The sequence below is a fragment of the Parasteatoda tepidariorum genome, chromosome 9 (assembly GCF_043381705.1).
Source record: "Parasteatoda tepidariorum isolate YZ-2023 chromosome 9, CAS_Ptep_4.0, whole genome shotgun sequence".
Classification (NCBI taxonomy): Eukaryota; Metazoa; Arthropoda; class Arachnida; order Araneae; family Theridiidae; genus Parasteatoda; species Parasteatoda tepidariorum.
In genome coordinates, this window is record NC_092212.1 from 83,080,709 (window position 1) to 83,102,004 (window position 21,296).

General features: G+C 29.7%; 1 protein-coding gene across 1 annotated transcript in view; it reads left to right on the forward strand.

The window, feature by feature from the left end:
- LOC107443472 (blocked early in transport 5) overlaps window positions 1–21,296 on the forward strand; it is a 141,127-nt gene that overhangs the window by 2,507 nt on the left and 117,324 nt on the right. Inside the window, exons 2-4 of the mRNA XM_071184825.1 lie at window positions 4,054–4,156; window positions 5,461–5,531; window positions 7,604–7,742. Of these exons, the coding sequence (XP_071040926.1) occupies window positions 7,708–7,742 (35 nt within the window). The 5' untranslated portion in view covers window positions 4,054–4,156; window positions 5,461–5,531; window positions 7,604–7,707. The remainder of the gene's footprint in view (window positions 1–4,053; window positions 4,157–5,460; window positions 5,532–7,603; window positions 7,743–21,296) is intronic.

The window sequence follows — 21,296 nt, forward strand, 5'->3', positions numbered from 1 at the left end:
TGGTGATACATCACCAGTGTCAGTAACTGAAACTGATGTTATGCCCTTCAAAACTGTTAATACATTTTTCAGTTATTTTGTATTTTCAATTTAAACTAATATATTTATATTTAAAAACAATTTTTTTAAAATAGATGTCTTTTTTATCATCCTGTGATGCAGAAATTATAACATTTCTTTAAAAAAATATTGTGAAAAATAAAAGGTTAATTTTGGAACAAATTTAGTATTTTTTTTAAGAAAAATTATTATTTTTTAATATTGCCATATTTATCCTTATGCAAAAATATTGGTTATCAGTATTAAAAGCATATTTATATTTAAAGGATTAGGTATTCACTTTTGTTGTTCAATTAATTATGGAGATTCAAAAATTATAAACCTTTTCCTATTATATTATATTATTTTCTTTTGATAAGTTAAAGTAAATTGTATAAAAAATATCAAATATTTATTGATACATATAATTATTTTGTGTACAATGGTTACACCTATAGAATTTTTACCTTTTACCAAAGTTCAAGGTTTTGGACAGTTTTACCCAGTTTAGGACAGTTTTACCCAGTTTAAGACAGTAAAACCCACGTGTCCTGTCTAAAACCAGTTAAGGACGTCCAAAACCCCAACCCTGTTTTATATTCACAAATTACGAGTTTCACAATTTTACAAAAACGGACCTTTTACAAAATGTCTGGACAGACCCCTGACTCTGGTTTTTTTTTTATCCCCTTCAAAAATCGCTCCTCTTTTCCAGGCCACCTTTCTTCTACTTTTGTAAGTGAGGGATTCAACTTGTACATCTAAACACCTCTAAATGGACTATATTGCTGCACTGCTACTATTATCTTAAAGTTGACTTATCAGATTTTATTGTTTCTCAATTTCTTTTATATTCCAAAAAGAAGATAGGGTGTATTTTGAGCCCTATGGCAGAATTTTTTCGGGCTTTCTGCTACAAACTTTCTTAGCATTCATATTTTTCTTTAAGATACTTATAATTATAACAATTACTGAACATTGTGTTTACAGAAGAAAATGTAGTAAAGTAACTGAAACACTGTGTTTGCAGAAGAAAATGTACAATAAAAATTTTTAATGATAAAAGTAATATTTTTTTAAATTCTAATATTTTGGGAGTTTTATCGCATTTTGTAAGCGGAAAAATGCGCTAATTATTTTCCCTTTCGGAATTTTGTAAATTATTTCAAAAATTAATTGATAAATTAAAATCCGTACATAAATTTAAAAAATCATAATATCGGTGCAGTATCTCCAAAATAAAGATCGACAACGAGATCACGGAAATAGACTCCTTTTAAAAAAGAGATACTGAAATAAGTGTGTGTAAAACATAATTTACGTTTTTAAAAAAAATGGAAAAAGAACATCATTTCTAGCAGAGCTTGAAAAAAGCCCGTCCTCGGCGGTCAAAAATTCCCCTCGGACAACAAATTTCTCGAATCCAACGTCTGCGCGGACGGCCATTTTCCCGTTAATGTTCGTTTTGCTATCTCACAAGAGTTTAGCACCTCACTTCTAAAATAACCCTCTAATCTAGAAATACAGCAACTTACTGATCATATTGGAATTGATGTTTTCTCTGACGGGGAGTACTGTAGCGGTTGAAAGGGGCTTTTCAGCAATGAACTTACAAAAAACACATTGCGTACTGGTCTTAAACAAGAAGCATTAAACGCAATTATGAACATCTACCTAAATGGAAAACCCCTTTCAGATTTCTGTGCAGAAACCTCTGTTAATCATTGGCTTGATTGTGGAACTGGCAAACGTCATATTTAATTCATTTAGAAAATGCAGTACCCTCGGATAAATTGACATTTCAGATAACTTGACTTTTGTCATTTAAATTATTTCATAAAAGAAATACTAGATTTTACTATTAGTAACCTAGTATTTCTTTTACTGTATAATGTAATGTTAGTAATAAATACGAGAAAATGATATTTTTATTTATTTAGAAGCTACGGGTTAGTTTCAAAGGAGGACGGGTACATTGTTGGACAAGCCGTCCTCGGGGGCGGGTAAAATTTCTGAGTTTTTTCGAGCCCTGATTTCTTGAGCAAACTGTTTTAAACTTTCACGATTTCTGAATTTTTTCTTTTATATTGTTAAATTCTAGCTGATGCCTGTCATTACAGGCTTTTTTTAAGAAACCTGAAAGGAGAATAAAAAGATTTGTTCTTTCCTCTTTGATTTGCAAGAAAGACTTCTTTGAAAAAAAAACATTTTAGAAAAATAAACTTTTTTCAAAAAATTGATGCAGAAGCAAAACCAAAATTTTTTCCTTCCCAAATTAAAAATCTTTCTGCAAAAACTTTTTAACGTTTGACGACTATGTTGCCGTGTTGGCGCAATTCTGCCTTAAGAACTTTGGGATGTTTAGCAGGGCTGATTGTGCTCCGGAAAAAATCCGGATTTCCGGATTTTTCTCCAACAGTGATCCGGAAGTTTCCGGAGATTGAAGGTTCAAATGTTTAAAAAATCATTGATCACAGAAGTTTCCGGAAATCAAATTTTCAAAGGTGGAACTTAAAAACTCAGTTTATTTTATTTGTTTGTAAGGGAGAGCAAGAGGGATACTTTATAAGCTTATATCCATGATTAATATTCATTTTTTATCAGTAGATAGTTGTTATAATCATAAACTCAGGAAAGAAAGACATATTTGTAAATTTTAATTACTTCTCCAGGTCATCATAAGAATGTGTAAATGGTATAGGTATATGTAAAATTTTAAATGTATTTTAAGTAAACTAAGAAATATTGAAAAAAAGGGGAAAAAAATCCTTGTTTAAATTTTTTTCTATTTAAACTTCTTTTTTTTTTAACTCAAGAAATATTCCATAATTTTGGCTTGGGCTCACAATCACCCCTGGTTTAGACTAAAGCAAAAAACAAGGTTAATAGAGCTCAAATCAAAGTATAAAATGAACATACTATAGTTTCAGTGATATAAACGAGAAACTTTCTCAGTGGGGTCTGCCACATCCTGACCCCACGTCTCCCAAATAACTAAAATAATTTCTTTGGCAACAAGCTTTTTCAATATATTATTCTACCTTTTCTGTTTAAATTATAAGCCATTAGGAAAAAAAAGTCAAAATTGATAGTTATTTCCTTGCGAGAATTAATTGATGGTATTTTAGAGTCAAAACTCAAAGACAATATTAATGTATAAATCTATTTAATGTTAGTAATGAAGGTAACAATATAAATTTACCTATTACTTCAGTGTTTATTTCAAAGTTTGTTTTGTTAAATTATAGGAATTATAATTTAAATGATTTATATCCTTAAAAATTTTACTGAATTTCATTATTTAATTGAATATTTTGCTCCTTAGTTCCAAAAAAACACGCATATGTCGCATATCACTAAAAATCAGTCAAGTATGTCTGGTTTTTTTATTTTGCAGAAAAGGCAATAAAGTCAAATTTTGTATAGCTCACTCCTAAAATTTTATATCATTTGTCAGTCTCTATTTCTTAATGTTGTTTGAACACCAAATGATAGTGGAAAATGATAGTAGAAAGACAAACATAAAAAAAAAAGTGGTTTAACCAGTAAGGGCTGAGAAGCAAGCTTTAACAAGATAAGAAAGAAACAGGAAAAAAAACATGTGCCAAGGTGTTGGCAGGAACCCAATGGCGCAAAAAATCGAAAATTAGCATTCTGATTATTAGGAAAGGAATAAATTAGAACAAATTCCAATATTTTGAAATACAATCAAATTTATTTATTCCCTTTTTTTTTGCACCTTTGGGTTCTTGCTTTACTTACTCCTATCCCTATTCTTTTGTTATCTTGTTCAAGCTTGTTCTTCTGTCCCTATTGGCTGGCTCAGATTTTGCTATCATTTGTTGTTCAGACACTGAGGAAGGTTCTTGTTTGTAGAACTGAAACTATAGTAAGTCCATTTCTCCCCTTTTTTGTGCTTTATTCACGTTGATTTTTCCTTTAGTCTACTTTTAATCTCATATATCTTGATCGCCAAGAAGAGTTGCTCCATTCTAATAAACTTTGTTTCATTAGTAGAATGACAATCTACAACTTGTACATTTTCAACTCTGCTGGTTCCTGCATCTATTATCATGAATGGCTGAGAAGAAGAGAAGCTGGCATGTCTAGAGACGAAGTAAACTTTTTTTATTAACTTTCAAGTGAACTGAAAAGGAAAAATATAATTTTATTTTTTATCAAAACAAACACAGGGCACATCAGTAAGGCTGGACCCAGATTTTACAAGCCCCTTCCTCGAAACACAAAAAGTCTTATTTTTATATTTTCAAATTTTTGAAAATTTTTTATTCTGAGACCAGGATAGCCTGGTTTGTAGGGCCCTGGCCCCATGTCCAAGAGATCGTGGGTTCGATCCCCACCGGCCGAAAACTCCCCGTGTAGTAAATAGTGACTGATGCATGTTAAATCTGTCAAGTCACTAAATCCTCCGTGTTCCTATAACAAATCAATACCTCGGAGGGTACTAATCCAGGGGTTTCCTTGTCTTCTGTGTTAGTGTTCATAATTGCAAGACATTAGAAATGGCGGAGTTGAACATTAATAGTCGTAAACACAAAATTAGGTCAGCTGTTCAACTACGGTTATAAAAAATAAAATATAAAAATCCTTTATCCTACCGTAAGTAATACTNTTAGTTTTTTTTTTTTTTTTTTTTTTTTTTCTTTTTTTTTTACCTGTAGTTTACCGTGAATGACCAAAGGCAAGAGAATGTAGATTTTAACAAGTGAATCCCCAAATATTAGTTATACCCAATTTTTTTAAAAATTTATTTGTTGATATTATTATATTTAATATCTGCTAAAGATGGATTTGGAGAAACATCAGTGTTCGGAGTACTGGTTAAATGCATATTGGGCAGTGGCACTTAACTAGACCTATTACATATTTCGGTCATTTACCAAAGCGACTTTGTGAAGTCAACAGCCACCAATTTCGGTCATTCACAGTAACATAGATATAATTGAATTTTCAGCTAACAACAGAGACTGATTTTCACAAAAGCTAGTTTAAAAAAAAAAAATTTTAAGGAATTTTATTTGCCTTTCAGCAGTCTTTGTGTCCCTGAACAATTGTCCCTAACTTCCCCACCCCCTTAAATATGGCGTTGTACATCCGTTTCAAAAACTTTGGAATGAATTTTCAATACTGGATGAAATGATATGTCTTACATTTTTTGTACAAGATTTGACAAAAATAAGTTTTCTTTTTTTTTTTCACCCTTTTTATCCATTTGAAAAATCTTATTTTTAAAAATTTATCTTATTGCATTTTTAGTTTTGTGTCTGTTTATGTCAAAAATTCGACAACATTTTTATTAACAATGGAACTATTCTTTTTCCTGACTATACAAAAGTAAAAGCTTTGCATCAAAGTTAATATATTTCTTATGTAATTTATTTTAATTCTTCTTATTTTCAGGAAATGAAACTGATGTATGGATTAATATTTTCTCTTAAGTCATTTGTCCAAAAGTTGTCGCCAGTGGATTGGTAAATATTTTTATTTTATTTATTTATTTATTCTATTTATTTTATTTATTTATTTATTTTATTTATTATTATTTTTTAAAAAAATATAGGCGCTGTTAACAGGAGGAGAAGGGGCTACTTGCTCCGTTCTCTTAAAATCTCTTTTTCAGTTCTGCTCACTATTTGAAACTAATAACAAAAGTTTTCATACATCATCATTGGTTTACATTCAGCTAAATTAAAAAATTAAAAATAATGAATCTTTCATTGAGATATTTGAATAAATGTAAGAAAAATTCCCTTTTTTTATATGTGAAATTTTGAAAGCTATATTTTAATTTCGCCCTCTCAAAAATAGGGTTCTTGCAATGCCTATGGGGAAAATATGTGTAGATTGTAAAAATTTTAATTTATACTCATTATCTGAAATTGTGCTATTGTTGATGGTTTATGCTTATTTGTTTCAAAGCTTTCATGCTACTTACTAAAGCATATTTCTATCTGTTGAATTACATACTATTTATTTGAACTAAATCAATTAAAAAATTCAGTTGTTCAATGCGCATAATTGACTGGCTGTGTGCGAACAACAAATACTGATATATCATTAATTAATGTAAATGACAGAATTTTCTTATAAAATTAATATTATGTCAGGGCCGTAATATAACAGGGCCCATCCGCCCGTCCTTGGCGGTCAAGACTTCCCAGCGGACAACAAGTTTGTCGAATCCGACGTCCACTCGGACGGCCAGTTTCCCGTTAATGGTCGTGATATATTTTCAAGTTTTGTTATCTTACAAGAGTCTAGCGCCTCGAGTCTTATCTTACCTTACTCCTTATCTTACAAGAGTCTAGCCTAGAAATACACCAGCATTCTGCGCATGGTGGAATTTATGTTTTCTCTGTCTGGGAGTACTGCAGCGGTCGAAAGGGGCTTTTCACCAATGAACTTACAAAAAAAAAAAAAAACACATTACATACTGGTCTGAAACAAGAAGCGTTAAATGCAATTATGATTATTAACCTAAATGGATAANGTAATCCTAGTAACTACTAATTCATTGTGCAATTTATATAAATGTTTGTAATAAATAAGAGAAAATTATATTTTAATTTCTTTAGAAGCTACGGGTTAGTTTCAAAGGAGGAGGGGTACATTGTTGGACAAGCCGTCCTCGGGGATGGGTAAAATTTCTGAGGTTTTTCGAGCCCTGTATTACGTGATATGATTGAAATGAATATATTTTGGTAAAATACAAAGAGGGTGTTATGTTAAAATATTTTTTATTATTTAAAATATAATATATGTTTCCATGAAAAAAAAATTTAAAATATGTATTCAAAAATTTTTTGCTCACATTTTTTGAGTGTAATCAAGATTATTTGCTTAAAAATAATGAAAATAATTTATGAAAATATTTAAAAATGTGTGAAATTATAATAATAACTGTAGCAATAACGGAAAGAAAAAAAGACTGGCAAATCAACTCCTTTTTTTTTTGTTATATCTTAAGACAACCCACTTAAATATGGGTTTTATCAGATCCTTTTAGATGGGTGTTATTAAAAAAAAAAAAAAAAAANAAAAAAAAAAAAAAAAAAAAAAAAAAAAAAAACGCCGTAAGTAGAAGCATACAAAAGCTATTGTTTTTTAGAAAGTGGTGACTTTTTGCAGATTTAGCTGACTATTTCCTCATATGTTGCAGTATGTAATAAATTAAGTGATATATTTTAGCACTTTGTCTTTTTTTTTTTATTTAATTCGTGAAGAAAAGGGGTCCTTTTTTACGTATGCATTTACAAAAATGCATGAGTAAAGAAAATTGAAGCACGAAACTGAATGGAAAAAGGCAAAAGCGTATGTTTCCCCTTAGAGTTGTTTCAATACAATCGGACTCCTCTTGGTCAATTTTTTGTTGCGGTGATAATGTAAAATTTTGGAATTGTTGAATGTACAATGGTGGAAATGTAGAACCATCTTGGTTTGCAATAACATGGCTAAAAATAATTTTTTTTACTAATCTTGAAATAATACTTCTTTGATAATTTAGAATGATGATTTATAATTATTTTCTATATTTTATTTAAAGCAAAGATGGATTCCTGAACTATCGTACCAGCAGGTACAAATTAAATTTCTACGAGACTGGAACTGGACTCAAACTGATTATGAACACTGATGTGAACTCCACAAATGTTCGAGAATATCTACAGAAAATATACAAGGAAGTGAGTCAATTACATTTAAATGGTTCTGTTACGCTTGCATATATTTTTTTTAGCATATATAATCTTTCAAATCTTTGACTGTTTCTATATAAACATGCTATACTCTGTCCTGATTAATTTCAATTCCTCTTTTTGTTTGGGGGGGGGGCTTTTTATTTTTTTGCTTTTTGAGGGGGATTGCCTGGTTATTTTATTTTATAACCGTCATTGAACAGCCGACCCAAATTTTGGGTTTACGGCTACTAATGTTCTTAGTCTTGTAATTTTGAACCCAACCCAGAAGACAGGAGAATTGCTGGAGAAAGTATTGGGAGAAATTTGCGTTTATGGAGGACTTTTTGATGGAACTAACCCACATTTGCGTTACGTGGAGAAGAAGACCACAAGAAGCTCCCACAGTTAGCCGGACTGCAAGGGCACTCTAAACCTTGATCCGACTACCACTGAGAATATTTCACGCCAGCACTGTCGTCGGTTCAAGCCAGATGCGGAATTCGTATCAACCGACCATCGCTGGGATCGCACCCCGGTTCACCTCATTGGAAGGCAGCCGCTCTGTCCACTGAGTCATTGCGACTCAGCTTGCCTGGTTAATAGAGGACTGGGCCCACGTCTTAGAGGTCGTGGGTTTGGTCCCCACCGGAAGAAGACTCCCTGTGTAGTAAATTGTGACTAATGCACCTTAAATCTGTCGAGTCACAAAGTCCTCCATGTTCCCATAACAAATCTTACCTCTGGAGGTACTGATCCAGGAATTTCCTTGTCTTCTGGATTGGTTCAAAATTACAAGGCTAAGGAGTTTAACATTAATAGTTGTAAATCGAAAATTGGGTCGGCTGTTCAATGATAAACATATATAAAATATATATGATACATATATATAAAATATACATATGATAAACATATATATCCTGCGTTAAAATAAAATAAAAAAATTAAAAGTTCTTAAAACCAGATTTATTATAGCTGCTAGTTCTAATAAATTTAGTTGTTATTGAGAACAGATTGCCCTACTTTGTTTATAGCTACCAACTTGTGGATTTTCCTTTATTTTTCCTCAATTTCTTATATATATGTATCAATATATGACACATATATATAAAATATACATATGATAAACATATATATCCTGCGTTAAAATAAAATAAAAAAATTAAAAGTTCTTAAAACCAGATTTATTATAGCTGCTAGTTCTAATAAATTTAGTTGTTATTGAGAACAGATTGCCCTACTTTGTTTATAGCTACCAACTTGTGGATTTTCCTTTATTTTTCCTCAATTTCTTATATATATGTATCAATATATGACACATATATATAAAATATACATATGATAAACATATATATCCTGCATTAAAATAAAATAAAAAAATTAAAAGTTCTTAAAAACCAGATTTATTATAGCTGCTAGTTCTTTGTTTATAGCTACCAACTTGTGGATTTTCCTTTATTTTTCCTCAATTTCTGGTTTCAACCGAAATTCTTTTTATATCTTACTATGTATAAAAATCTAATGCAGTTTTCCATTGTTGTGCGTGCATTTTTATTGGCATAAATACCACTGCTTAGGATCCAGATTTTCCTCATTCATTTTCATATTGTTTTGGTTGTCATCAGCATAAACTAATAAAAGTCATAAAGGTATTGTTTTTCTCTAAATATTTTTGTATCCCTAATTTATTTTCCTGTACTGCTATCATTACTGTTTTAATTCAAGAGTTTAAATCTAGGAGAATTGTTTTTATAATTATTATAATGCTCTCTGGTCTTAATTTTATAATAATGTTATTTAGAAGAGTAGTACTGAAAGAAGACACAAATATTTTTAATTCTAAATAGATAAAACTTCCTTGAAAAAAAATGCGCTAAAAAGCAGCAGAAATTTCAAAAAAAGTAGCAATAAAGAAAACAAAGGAAATAAAAATTAAAATATGACCACCAAAGCCGACGTCTTCAGGGGGTACCGGCTCCGGTAGCCATAAAACAAAACTGAGGGAGTTAATTTAGGCATTTGCTTCTCCCTCGATTAGAAATGGTTTTGTTTTATGGCTACCGGGGCAGGTACCCCCTGAAGACTTCGGCTTCGGTGGTCATATTTTTATTTTTATTTCCTTTGTTTCCTTTAGAAAAGTAGTCTAATTTTATTAACAGTTTTACAATTATTTTTGTGCGAATAACATTAATATACTGTTATAAATTACAATTAAAGAGATCTGTTAAATGATTTAGAACTTCAACTTCATGCAGAATGAGATGCAAGCAAAAACAGTATTTAATAAATAACTCCCGTCTGGTTAGCGAAAATATTAAATTACAGTTGTGAATTCATTAAATTTGTTTGCACAATATAATATTACAACAATATAAATTCTATTTTAAAAAATTATTACTTAGAAAAATTACTTCTGTTCACCAATAGATAATTATAATACTAATAGATAATATTAGGACGTGGGAAGTGGAAGCACAAGCAAATAGAATTCCTTTAAGTACATATATGTTAAGTGAATAATTTTAACTTTCATAGAAAAATTGTTTTCTGCCAAGTAATAACAATTATTGTGAAGCAATCATCAGGCTGTGAACAGGAAACTTAGCCCCCTGCAGGGTATCAGCGCACCCGGAAAGTCATGAAAAATGATGGAAAGTCTTAAATTTCGTTATTGAACAAAATTTGTCATGAAATGTCATGATTTTAACTATTTTTCTTAAAGAATCATGAAAAGTCATGGATTTAGGTCACCAAATAATATAATTTTTAAAATTGAATCTACCCCCCTCCCCCAATTATATAGTGTTCCGAATATCTGAAATAGTAACAAAATTCCCACTCACAGTCATATTTGATTAAGATATAAAATGTTTTTATCGTGTTCTTTAAAAATTATGGTGTTCTTTCAAAAAATTAAAGAAAAAACATCATTTCTAGAGTGAATTATCTTTTAAACTTCTGTGATTTCAGAATTTTTGTTGTTATTTATTTTTTTTACTTTATCAGTTTTAAATTTTAGTTGAATCAAGCTAGTCATTGGTGAATTTTTTTTATTCCGAAATGAGAACAGAAAAATCGGGAGTATTTCTTTCCGTTGAACAAGAAAAATATCTTTAGAATGTAATTCTGCAGAAAAAAGGAAGAAAATTATTTGCTTTTGTATTTTTTTCAGCTATTTTATTGCTTCAACTCTTTCTTTACTCTGTTTCTTAAATTTAAAATCTATAAATATGAAATGCAGAGTATAACAGTTTTGGTTATACCTATCATTTCAATGAATGTTATTATAATGCTTTTTTAAATTTATTGTTGTGTTTTTGTCAGAGAAAATAGTAACTTCGTTAAGTCATGTAAGTCGTTAAGTAAGCCCCTAGTATTTTAGAAAATCCCTGAAGATTACAGAGTTCTTGAAAAAAAATCCTTATAAAAATGATTGTATAACTTATTATATTGTTTGCTTAGAAGTTAAATTGAGTAATATGTATTGCTAAATTATATGGCAAAACTAACGGTTGCCACCAACCACATAGAAGCTAAAAATAATAAATGGTGATAAAAAGTTGTCTGCCAGTCTTCACCCAGTCGCCATTCTTATGTCAAAAATGCACCCCACATGCATTTTTTTATGCACCCCATTTCCTAAAAATGCACATGAGATGCATAATAAATATTTTTTTAAATAAATATGAAATTATTATGAATATTTCATGATGTTTTGAAGAATGCATTGTTTCACGCATGTCTCTTAAAATGTTTCTTCATTTTATAACTTAACATTTTAATATTTAGCATATTCTGAGACATTTTTCAAAAAGAAAAAATTCCTTATCTTACATTGTCAATATCAATACTTTTTTTAATCTTTAGAGGATTATAAACAAAGGCAATACCGAGACCTACAGTAAGTGATGATAATTCATAAACCGATTAAATAGCAGTTTTTAATGAAGATAAATAGCAATCCCAGAGTCTATTTTATTTTATTTATTGAATAGCTGACCCAATTTTTAGGTTTTACGACTACTAATGATCAATTCCATTGCCTTGTAATTTTGAACCCTATCCGGAAGAGAAAGGATGAATTTGCCTTCGTGGAGGACTTTTTGATGGAACTAACCCACATTTGCGTTACACGGAGAGGAAAATCACGAAAAACTGCCTCTGTTAGCCTGATGGCAAGAGGACTCTATACCATGATCCACCTACCACTGAGGATAATTTACGTCAACACTTTGGCCAGTACGAGCCGGTCGCCAAATTACTTTAGTCAGGGAAAGTTACAATTGTTTACAAAAACTTGGAAAATTCCTATATCATACCTGGAAAGTGACCAGTCTTAGAATGTCAATAACAGTAATCAGTTATCGAGATTCAATTTAAATTATTCCAACATCTATTACAATTATTTTATAAAATTCCACTTTTTAGTGAAACTTTTACATGTTTCTATTCTCATTCTATTATTGCTCATAAAATCTAATATTTGATATTACAAATAAAAAAAATTTAAGTTTTCTGATGAAAAATTGCATGGTATAGATAAAATATGGTATGGATTTTCATTAAAATTTACCTAATATACCTGAAAAAGCTAGGGAATTTTTTTTTCTGAAATTGAATGGGAACCCTGTGAAATTTCTATTAAGAAATGCTTATTAAAATAGTTACTCTTCTTTGTTGAGAATTTTATTAATTTGTGTTATTAAAACATTTTTTAATTATTAAACATTTTGTAACTTTTCTTCATTTTTCTTTAATTCTAAAATTTTTATTTATTTTTTTATTTATATATTTGTGATAATATTCTATTTTCAAATTAATTTTTGGGATTATAAAAAGTTTGGATATGAATGTTATTCAAATATATGTTACAGTACCACTGTCTAAAATGAAATTTATATTATTCCCTTTTCAAAATTATGCATTAAAAAATATAATAAGCAATAAAAGAAAATTCTTTATAAAGATTAATTCTTATTAAAGCTGATCTAATGGAGAAAAATTTGCTATCTATTTAAATGTGTAGTTATTAGTGTAATATATTTATATTTTATAATACACTATTATTTTATTATATTACATTTGATTATTCATTATATTATATTTGAAAATACAAAATACTCTCTATGTCTGGAAGTTGAAAGGGAGCTAGAAAAATTTCGAGATAGCTAGTTTTCAAAATAACAAGTTCAGAACTAAATATATTCTAAAAAGGAAGAAAAAAAAATTTATTCTAAAATATAACTCTAAAATGTAGAGTCATGAAACATAAGAATAACTACTATTGAATGTGTGTGTAATGATAGTTAACTATAAGTCTAAATACGACAATGATAATTTTATTTTTAAGAGTAAGACAAGAACAATTATGCATTAAATAGCAAAGAATCGGTTTACAATTCTTAAAATTTTTCCGAAAAAATTCATTTTCAATTTCGAAAAAAAAAAATTCGACATAGCAAGATTTTGAGAAGAAACCCTTCAACATAGGAATTCAAATTAACATTAGGTGTGGATATATAATGCCAAGGGAGATAATATTTTTTTGACATAACAAGGTTTTCTAAACATTGAAGTTCGAGATATCGAGAGTATACTGTAGCACTTAAGTAAGATGTGTTATTTTTGTTTCTAAACAATGTTTTTTTTCTTTTCTGTAGATATTATGTGTGCATTTTAGCTATAAAACACTTTCCCTCATGATTTAAGGGATTTAAAACTTTTTATTAACTACTTTATGAAACTGATATTGTAAAAAATTATTTTGCTAAAAATGTGCATCCCTTACTACTCTATAGTATTTTTATAAACTAATTTTCTTTCTTTTTTTGAAATTAAATTTGCTAGCTGAAATTCGTAAATTGAGTTACAGACATTTTACTATTCCATGCTAAATAATAATCTGCCTCATCCCCTTGGCAGAATAGCAGTGACACGGCGACATTGTTGCAGAATGTTAAAAGTTCTTGCAGAAAAATTTTTCTTTTCAAAATAAAGAGCAATTTAGTTTTCTTTCCTACAGAAATTTACACATATTATTTGAATCATGGATTTAGATAATCACTTTTTGACACTCTCAATTTACGCCGAGAGTATCGTAAATCGATGTAATGTTTCAATTGTATTTTCGGCAGTTATTGATATTGATTTTCCCGTGGTTTTTAAATATCCCGATATATTTCGAACGATATAAAAAAATTCAAATCGTGTGTTTGAGTATTTACTTTTTAAGGCAGTGGTTCTATTGAATTTTTTGCAGTTATTGCTTTTGATTTCTCCATAGTTTTTAAATCCGATATTTTATATATTATTTATTACAACAACCTAATCTCAAAATGAAACTCGCATTTGAGGAGTCCGATTCGCGTGGTTTCCTCGTCGATCTTTTTTTTTTCCCCCAATTGCTACTACGGAATTCATGATTTTTAATTATTTTTTTCCTTATGTGCTGATTATTTACAAAATACAAAGAAAGAAATTATTTGCTTGTTCCCCTACCCCCAGCAAAATTGCGAGAATATCACCCATAATATTAGAATAAAAAAATTTTTAATGAAATTAAAATATATATATATATACTTTTTTTGTAAACACAGTGCTTTTATTATTTTAAATAAGTAACATATATGTTTGTTATTATTAAAAGTATCTTGCAGAAACATATTAGTTCTAGAGAGTTCTGTCGCAGTTAACTCAAAAACTGCCTTAGGGTGCCTCATAAGGAACTCCCAAGGCTTCTAATTGTCAGAGAGGGAAGCAGGACACAAAATTAATATTAGTCCATTGATCCAAGACCAATTAAATTTCACTCAAACCACCACAAATTATTTTCAGTTAATTGATGTGAAGTTGTTGTTTTTTTTTTCACATTTGGTCTGTGTTTCTGTCACAAAAGTGCTCATTTCATAATAATTGTGGCATAATGCATTTTCTATATTGTAATTTTCCATTTAAATTCACTTTATTGACTTTTTTTTCAATTAGTCTAATAGAGTAGAGACATGTTAACGAATTAGTGAAAATAAGTACAAACTAGTAAAATCTTTCAGCTACTGATCCTTCAAGCAAGTGATATTAATTTCTACGTCTGTTTTTTTTTTTTTTTTCCTTACTTAAAAAAGACATTGAGTTGTAGAAATTGACATTTAATTCAAAAATTGAGACAAGTGAGCGAATGACATATAGGTATATTTCAGTTACATAAATTGGAATATCATAACCTTATTGGTCATCCCCGTGGCAGAATTGCGACGACACGGTGACATTGTTGTAGAACGTTGTTGAGTTTTTGCAGAAAGATTTTTCTTTTGCGAAGGGAGAAATTTTGGTTTTCCTTTCTACATAATTTCTCAAATTCTAGTTTACTATCGTTTAATTTATTTACGAATTTTAATTTGTGTAATGATTTACAAAATTCGAAAAAGGAAATAACTAGTGCATTTTCCCGCTTACAAAATACGAGAATATAATATTAGAATGGAAAAAATATTAATTTTACAATTCCAATTTTTTATCCACTGTTATTCTATACATGTTGCGTAGCGTTTTTAAAAAGTACTTAAAGGTGCTTATTTTTGTTTGGTGCTTTTTTCATGGTGATTTTTAAAAAGTGCTTAATTTTTCCTTTTCGAAATTGAGATTTTTTTTCTTTGCCGTATCAATTTTCGCTACGTATTAAGCAAAAGCGTGGTTTTCACTTTGTTCTATTAAACGTTTTCACAAATCATTCAACCACAATCTATTTCGTCGTACCGTCGGCCCGCAACGTATGATAGCACCCCAATCATGTTACATGTTTGAGGAAATACTTGGGAGTCCGCTTGTACGTCTACAGAGCTGGATTCGGTGAGATTCTTGCACTCTCATGTGCAACTCTGCTGCATTTTGCAAGATATTCTCCATTTCAGACTTCATTTTCCACCCTCTGAAATTGAACCGAAAAATCTTGATCTTTTTATCATGGCTAATACAATCAAGAAAAGAATTCTTTGTCAGAAACTAGTTACAGTTATTTTATTATGTGAAAACTATTTTGCATTTTGTTAATGTATATAGTGCTTAAAAATATTTTTTGAATGCTTAAAAAGTATTTAAAAGATGCTTATTTTTTGTTGCGAGATTTGGCTATGCACCCTGCTGTATCTTCTTTTTTAAACACAAAGTTTCTGCTACTTTAATTTAGTAATTGTTATGATTAAAAGTATCTTAAAGCAAAATATTAGTGCTGGGAAAGTTTATCGCAGAAAGCCCGAAAAAATTCTGCCACAGAAATTAAGATACATTCTAAAATCTCACTTTCCGTCCCATTAAAGTCATAAAACAAGCATGAAATACACTGGGGACTGGAAAATAGCCATTTTCCTGATTTGTGAAATTAAATAGGAATAAAATAATTTTTCTCTGCACCTATATGATTGTTGGGGTACCTAGATATGCTTCACTTTATGAATGAAAGCAATAAATTTTTATATTATTTTGCAGGTGTATGTTGAATATGTGGTGAAAAATCCTGAATGTAAATTAAATAAAGAAATTGTTAGTGAGGTGTTCAAGTCAAAATTAGACAAATTAGTAAGAAGTCTTCCCATCTTTAATAATCGAGTCATCTGAATCATCAAATCTTTGTCATTCTGTAAAAATAATCTTATATAACACATTTAATTATGTTATTTCCATATTGTTGTGAATTTCTTCTAATAAATTTATTTGTATCATTCATCTTGAAATGTCTTGTAAATCTCTCTACTGATGATTTCTTTGTAGGACAAATAGTGTGTATATTAATGTGTATTATATTTTCATATTTCTAATGCCATAAATTTAAAGAATAAAACTCTTAAGTTATCTTCTTTTTTTTAAAATCAAATCTGCAGAGTCTCCTGTTTTATAATGAAGATGTATTTTACCACTATCTCCTGTTTATCTATATATTCTCAAATTTCTCTGTATTTGTGGAAGAAATTAAAAAAAAGGAAATAATTAGGCGATAAAATATCCACTGATGGCAAAAGTACTTCTCATATTCCTCAACAGATGGTGCTATTGCCAGTACTGCAGTATGTTGAGTGGTGGCTCAGGGCATAGAGCATTTGCCGTCCAATGAGGTGAACCGGCTTTAAATCCCATGACTGGCTGCTACGAAATCCATAAATTGCGATGGCATGTCTTCGGATCATCCTCCGGGATGTTTCCTAGACCGTTGCCAATAGCCCATTGTGCAGCTCTAGTGCGACGTTAATTAACAATAACAACAGCTACGAAATCCACAGCTGGCTTGCACTGACCAAAATGCTGACGTTAAAATATCCTCAGTAGTAAACGGATCATGAGTTAGAGTCCCCTTTGCCATCAGGCTAACCGTGGGAGGTCTTCGTGCTTTTCCTCTTCATGTAATGTAGATGCAGATTAGTTCCATCAAAAAGTCTTCCATGAACGCAAAGTTCTCCTAATACTTGATCCAGAAGTTCCTTTGTCTTCTGGATTGGGTTCAAAATTACAAAGCTACGGAGTTCAACATCAGTAGTTGTAAACCCTAAATTGGGTCGGCTGTTCAACAACGGTTATAAAATAAAATAGATTAAGTAATTACAAAAAATGGTTTTAAAACTTCTTCTTTAGATTAAGATTTATATACATATTTTTTACTTCGCTAAATGTAAGTCCTTATATTATTTTCAATTTTGAATTTCTCTTTATACTTACATAATTATGCATGGTGTATCAAAACTTCACTCGTAGCCTAAAAAATGTTGTTAGTGAAATCCCCGTTATTTTATTTCTCCAATGTTGGCAGATATGAAAAATAAATGAATTAATTAATCAAAGTGGAGCAAAACGAGAATTTTTTTATGTACGTAAATCTAAGGGAATCATTTTTCACAATACCCATTCTATTGAACTGTATATCTGACTAAAAAAGTTACTTTTGCCATTTATTTGTTCAATAAGTACTCACTTTTAGAAATTTTTTAAACGGCCATTAATTTTTTATTTCTTACACAATTATTATAAATCAACAGTATATTAGTTTATATTTTTTATTATTGATCAGATTTTTTTTTATTTTAAAAAATACAGAAATCAAAAAACTTAAGTTATTTTTTGAAGCTTGAGACATTCTCCCTTTTAAATTTATTTAAATAAATTTTTTGATTTTTCTAAAAAAAGATATTTTTAGTGTTTACTTTTGTACGTATAATTAAAACTGAAATATTGTTAATAGTAATGATATATTTAAAAATACATATTTTTTTAATATGCATGCAATACTATAATGTATGCAAATGCGCAATTTAAATACTATAAGGAAAATGGAATAGAAATATATCAATTTATAATGCTGATAAATAGGCTTTGTGAATCAAAAAGAAATAAAAATGATTTTGTGAGGCTATCTTGGGGGTTGTTGAGCGAAACGAGCTGGGGAGTAAGGCTCCCTTATTATGACTTCATTCATTTTGTGATAAGTTACAATTTTGAGTAATAATCATAATATCCATTCAAGCCCTATGTTTTCGCATGGTGCGTAGCGTTTTTAAAAAGTCCTTGAAGGTGCTTATTTTCGTTTTTTAAAAGCTCTTAAAAGTTCTTTTTTTATTGGGTGTTTTTTAAAAGTGCTTCATTTTCTCTTTTCAAAAACGAGATTTTTGTTCTTTACCATGTCGAGTTTCGCCACTTATTATGCAAAAGCGTGTTTTTTACATTTTTCTATTCAATGTCTTCACAATTCATTTTACATGTTTGATAAAATACTTGCGAGTCCGCATGTGCGTCTACTGAGCTGGGTTCTGTGAGATCGTTGCACTCTCATGTGCAACTCTGCTGCATTTTGCAAGATTATTTTCAATTTCAGGCTTCATTCAGGCAATGCCCTCAGCTATCGAACCGAAAAACCTCTCGATCATTTTATAATGGCTAATATAATCAAGAAGAAAATGCTTTACAGAAACTAGTTATTTTATCATTGAAAATTATTTTGTAATGCATATAGTACTTAAAAATATTTTTTGAGTGCTTAAAAAATACTTAAAAGGTGCTTATTTTTTGTTAAAAAAATTTGAGTAAGCACCCTGTTGTTTATCTAATTGTCATAACCTTCTTTCAACCTCTTGGACGCCGTATCATGATATATGCAGGTCTCTTGCTACTGATAAGACATATGAAGTAGGTGTAATTAAATATCGCGATCGATAGTGATAATTCAGATTAAATTCTATAATATCGCGAACATTATCGATAATATATCTAAAAGAATGGTAACATACCATCGCCAATATTATGCATAACGATAATTATTGAATAACGATATTGTAAATGCTGATAAATTTTGTAATGAAATATCAGCCAATATAAAAATGATAAAAATTGGTTATGTTTATGTTAGGAAGAACTCGCTGTATAAGAAACCCACTTGGTTGCAGTGAATGTTTTTAGTGGTCCTGTTCGAACTGTTATTTTATACACTTATAGTGAACAGCTAAGAGAATGGTAGTTCGTTTATAGTGGACTCGATTCGTTATAGTTGTTCGTTTATAGTGGACTCGATTCGTTATAGTTGTTCGTTTGTAGTGAACTCGATTCGTTATAGTTGTTCGTTTATAGTGGACTCGATTCGTTATAGTTGTTCGTTTGTAGTGGACTTCGCCACTTCTTTTATAATTACAGTTGAACCTCTATTTAACGAAGTCTCTAAATCCCGATAATAAGTTCGTTATATGCAGAGCCGTTTTTAATGATGGGGCCCCCGAAAAGTCTCAAATCTCATTGCATTAATTGTTTGTTTATTTTTTATTCTAACTTATTTATTACTTATAACTTCCCCAGATCCCACTTTTTTTCTTCTTTTTATAAAGTTTTATTCCGAGCTGGGCTCCTCTGAAACCCATAATACCTTTTTATTCTTTTTTAGATTGTCGGACGCTTTTCAAAATCTAATCGAAGTGCTAACAAATATAAAATAATTGTTTCTCTTCACTTTTCTAACCAAAAGAGCAATAAAACTCTCTTTCCACTGATGAAAATATCCCCACTTTCGTAGCTACCATCCACAGAGTTGTCAATTAGCCTCCTCACTTTACACTGAAGGAAAATGCTTTTAGTTTCTTTATATTGCCTTGCCCTCTTTTTTCCTGACTTCGGAAATATCAGATATCCACAGAAACACTCTTTTGTCTGATTTCTGGTCATAAATTGCATGGAACAAAAATTTCTAGGGCTGTAAATAGGGGGAGGGTCTGTCTTGAGATTTCTGTTATGTTACGTACGTTAGCGTTAAATTGGGCCTCGTTCAAGTCTAATTTTTCTTTCTTACAAAATTTAGATATTTTTTCTAATTTATTATAAAAGCTTTTTTTCACCCTAAATGTTTCAACTAGCCTAATTGTTTAATTTACTTAATGATTGTAATTGATTTTAATGATTGTAATTGATTTTCCAAATTTATCGTACATGAATCCGTGAACTAGGAATTTCTATATCAAATTTTGGTAGGAAATTAAGAAGACATGAATTTTTCACCTTTGTAGATAAGCAAATTTTTTTATTAAATCAACTTTGGTTGTTGTTAGGGAAAACATGGAAGGTTTGTGCAATTTTTTTTTGTATACATTTTTTAACATAATTATCTAATAGCTTATAATATTTGCTCCCAGTTTACATCAATATTTTTTACTTAAATTAGAAACTTGTTCAAATTAAAAAATATGTTTTATAAATAATTTTTTAAGAGCTAAAAAACTGGGTTAAACCTTCTTACCAAAGGGTAATTTGACCCACTTTGTTCTGAAGGATGAGTATTTAAAGAACCAACAAAGCAATTAGTAAGTGTATAAAAATGTGATAAATTTTTTTAAAGAAACGTCAAATCTAATAGTTATTTACTGATGAAATTTAAGAAATATGAAGCAACATTGTTAAAATGAATAGGGTAAACTAACCAGTGAAGTAACACTTAAGCTTCGCTTGCCTTTTAAAAAAATCATATTAATTTCAAATTTCGTAATTTTAGTTAAATGACAGTGTCAACATAATTGCTAGTAATTGCAAATTATGCAAAAAAATTGTAGAGAACTTACATAATACTGTACTAAAGTTTTGGTGGTTCAAATAACAAGTAGTAAGAAGACCAAGTGAAGGAACAGCTCTTACCAGTAAAGGAACACTTAATTTTGGTTATTTTTTAATGCTCTTTATGAATTTATGTGCCATACAAATTTCTAAAAACAAGCCTATAAAACAGGCCTATTCTAAGATACAAATACTTGGAAAATGTTAACTTTTTTTGTAATCATGAATTGAAAAGTAAAGTTTCAACATATTAACACATACTGCTCATTCACTGGGAAATCTATGCCCAATAAAGGAAAATGCCTGTTCCTTCACTGGTTAGAAGTTGTTTTTTGTATTTTTAACATATTTTTGATACAAAACTTCACTAAAGGTACAAGAAAATGTAAGTTTTTCTTTCATTTTCATTAACTTAGAAAAAACTCAGTAAAGGAACACTTGTTCCTTCACTGGTTTTTCATCGTTTGGTGATCCAGTCATATGTTACTTGCGTTCTGT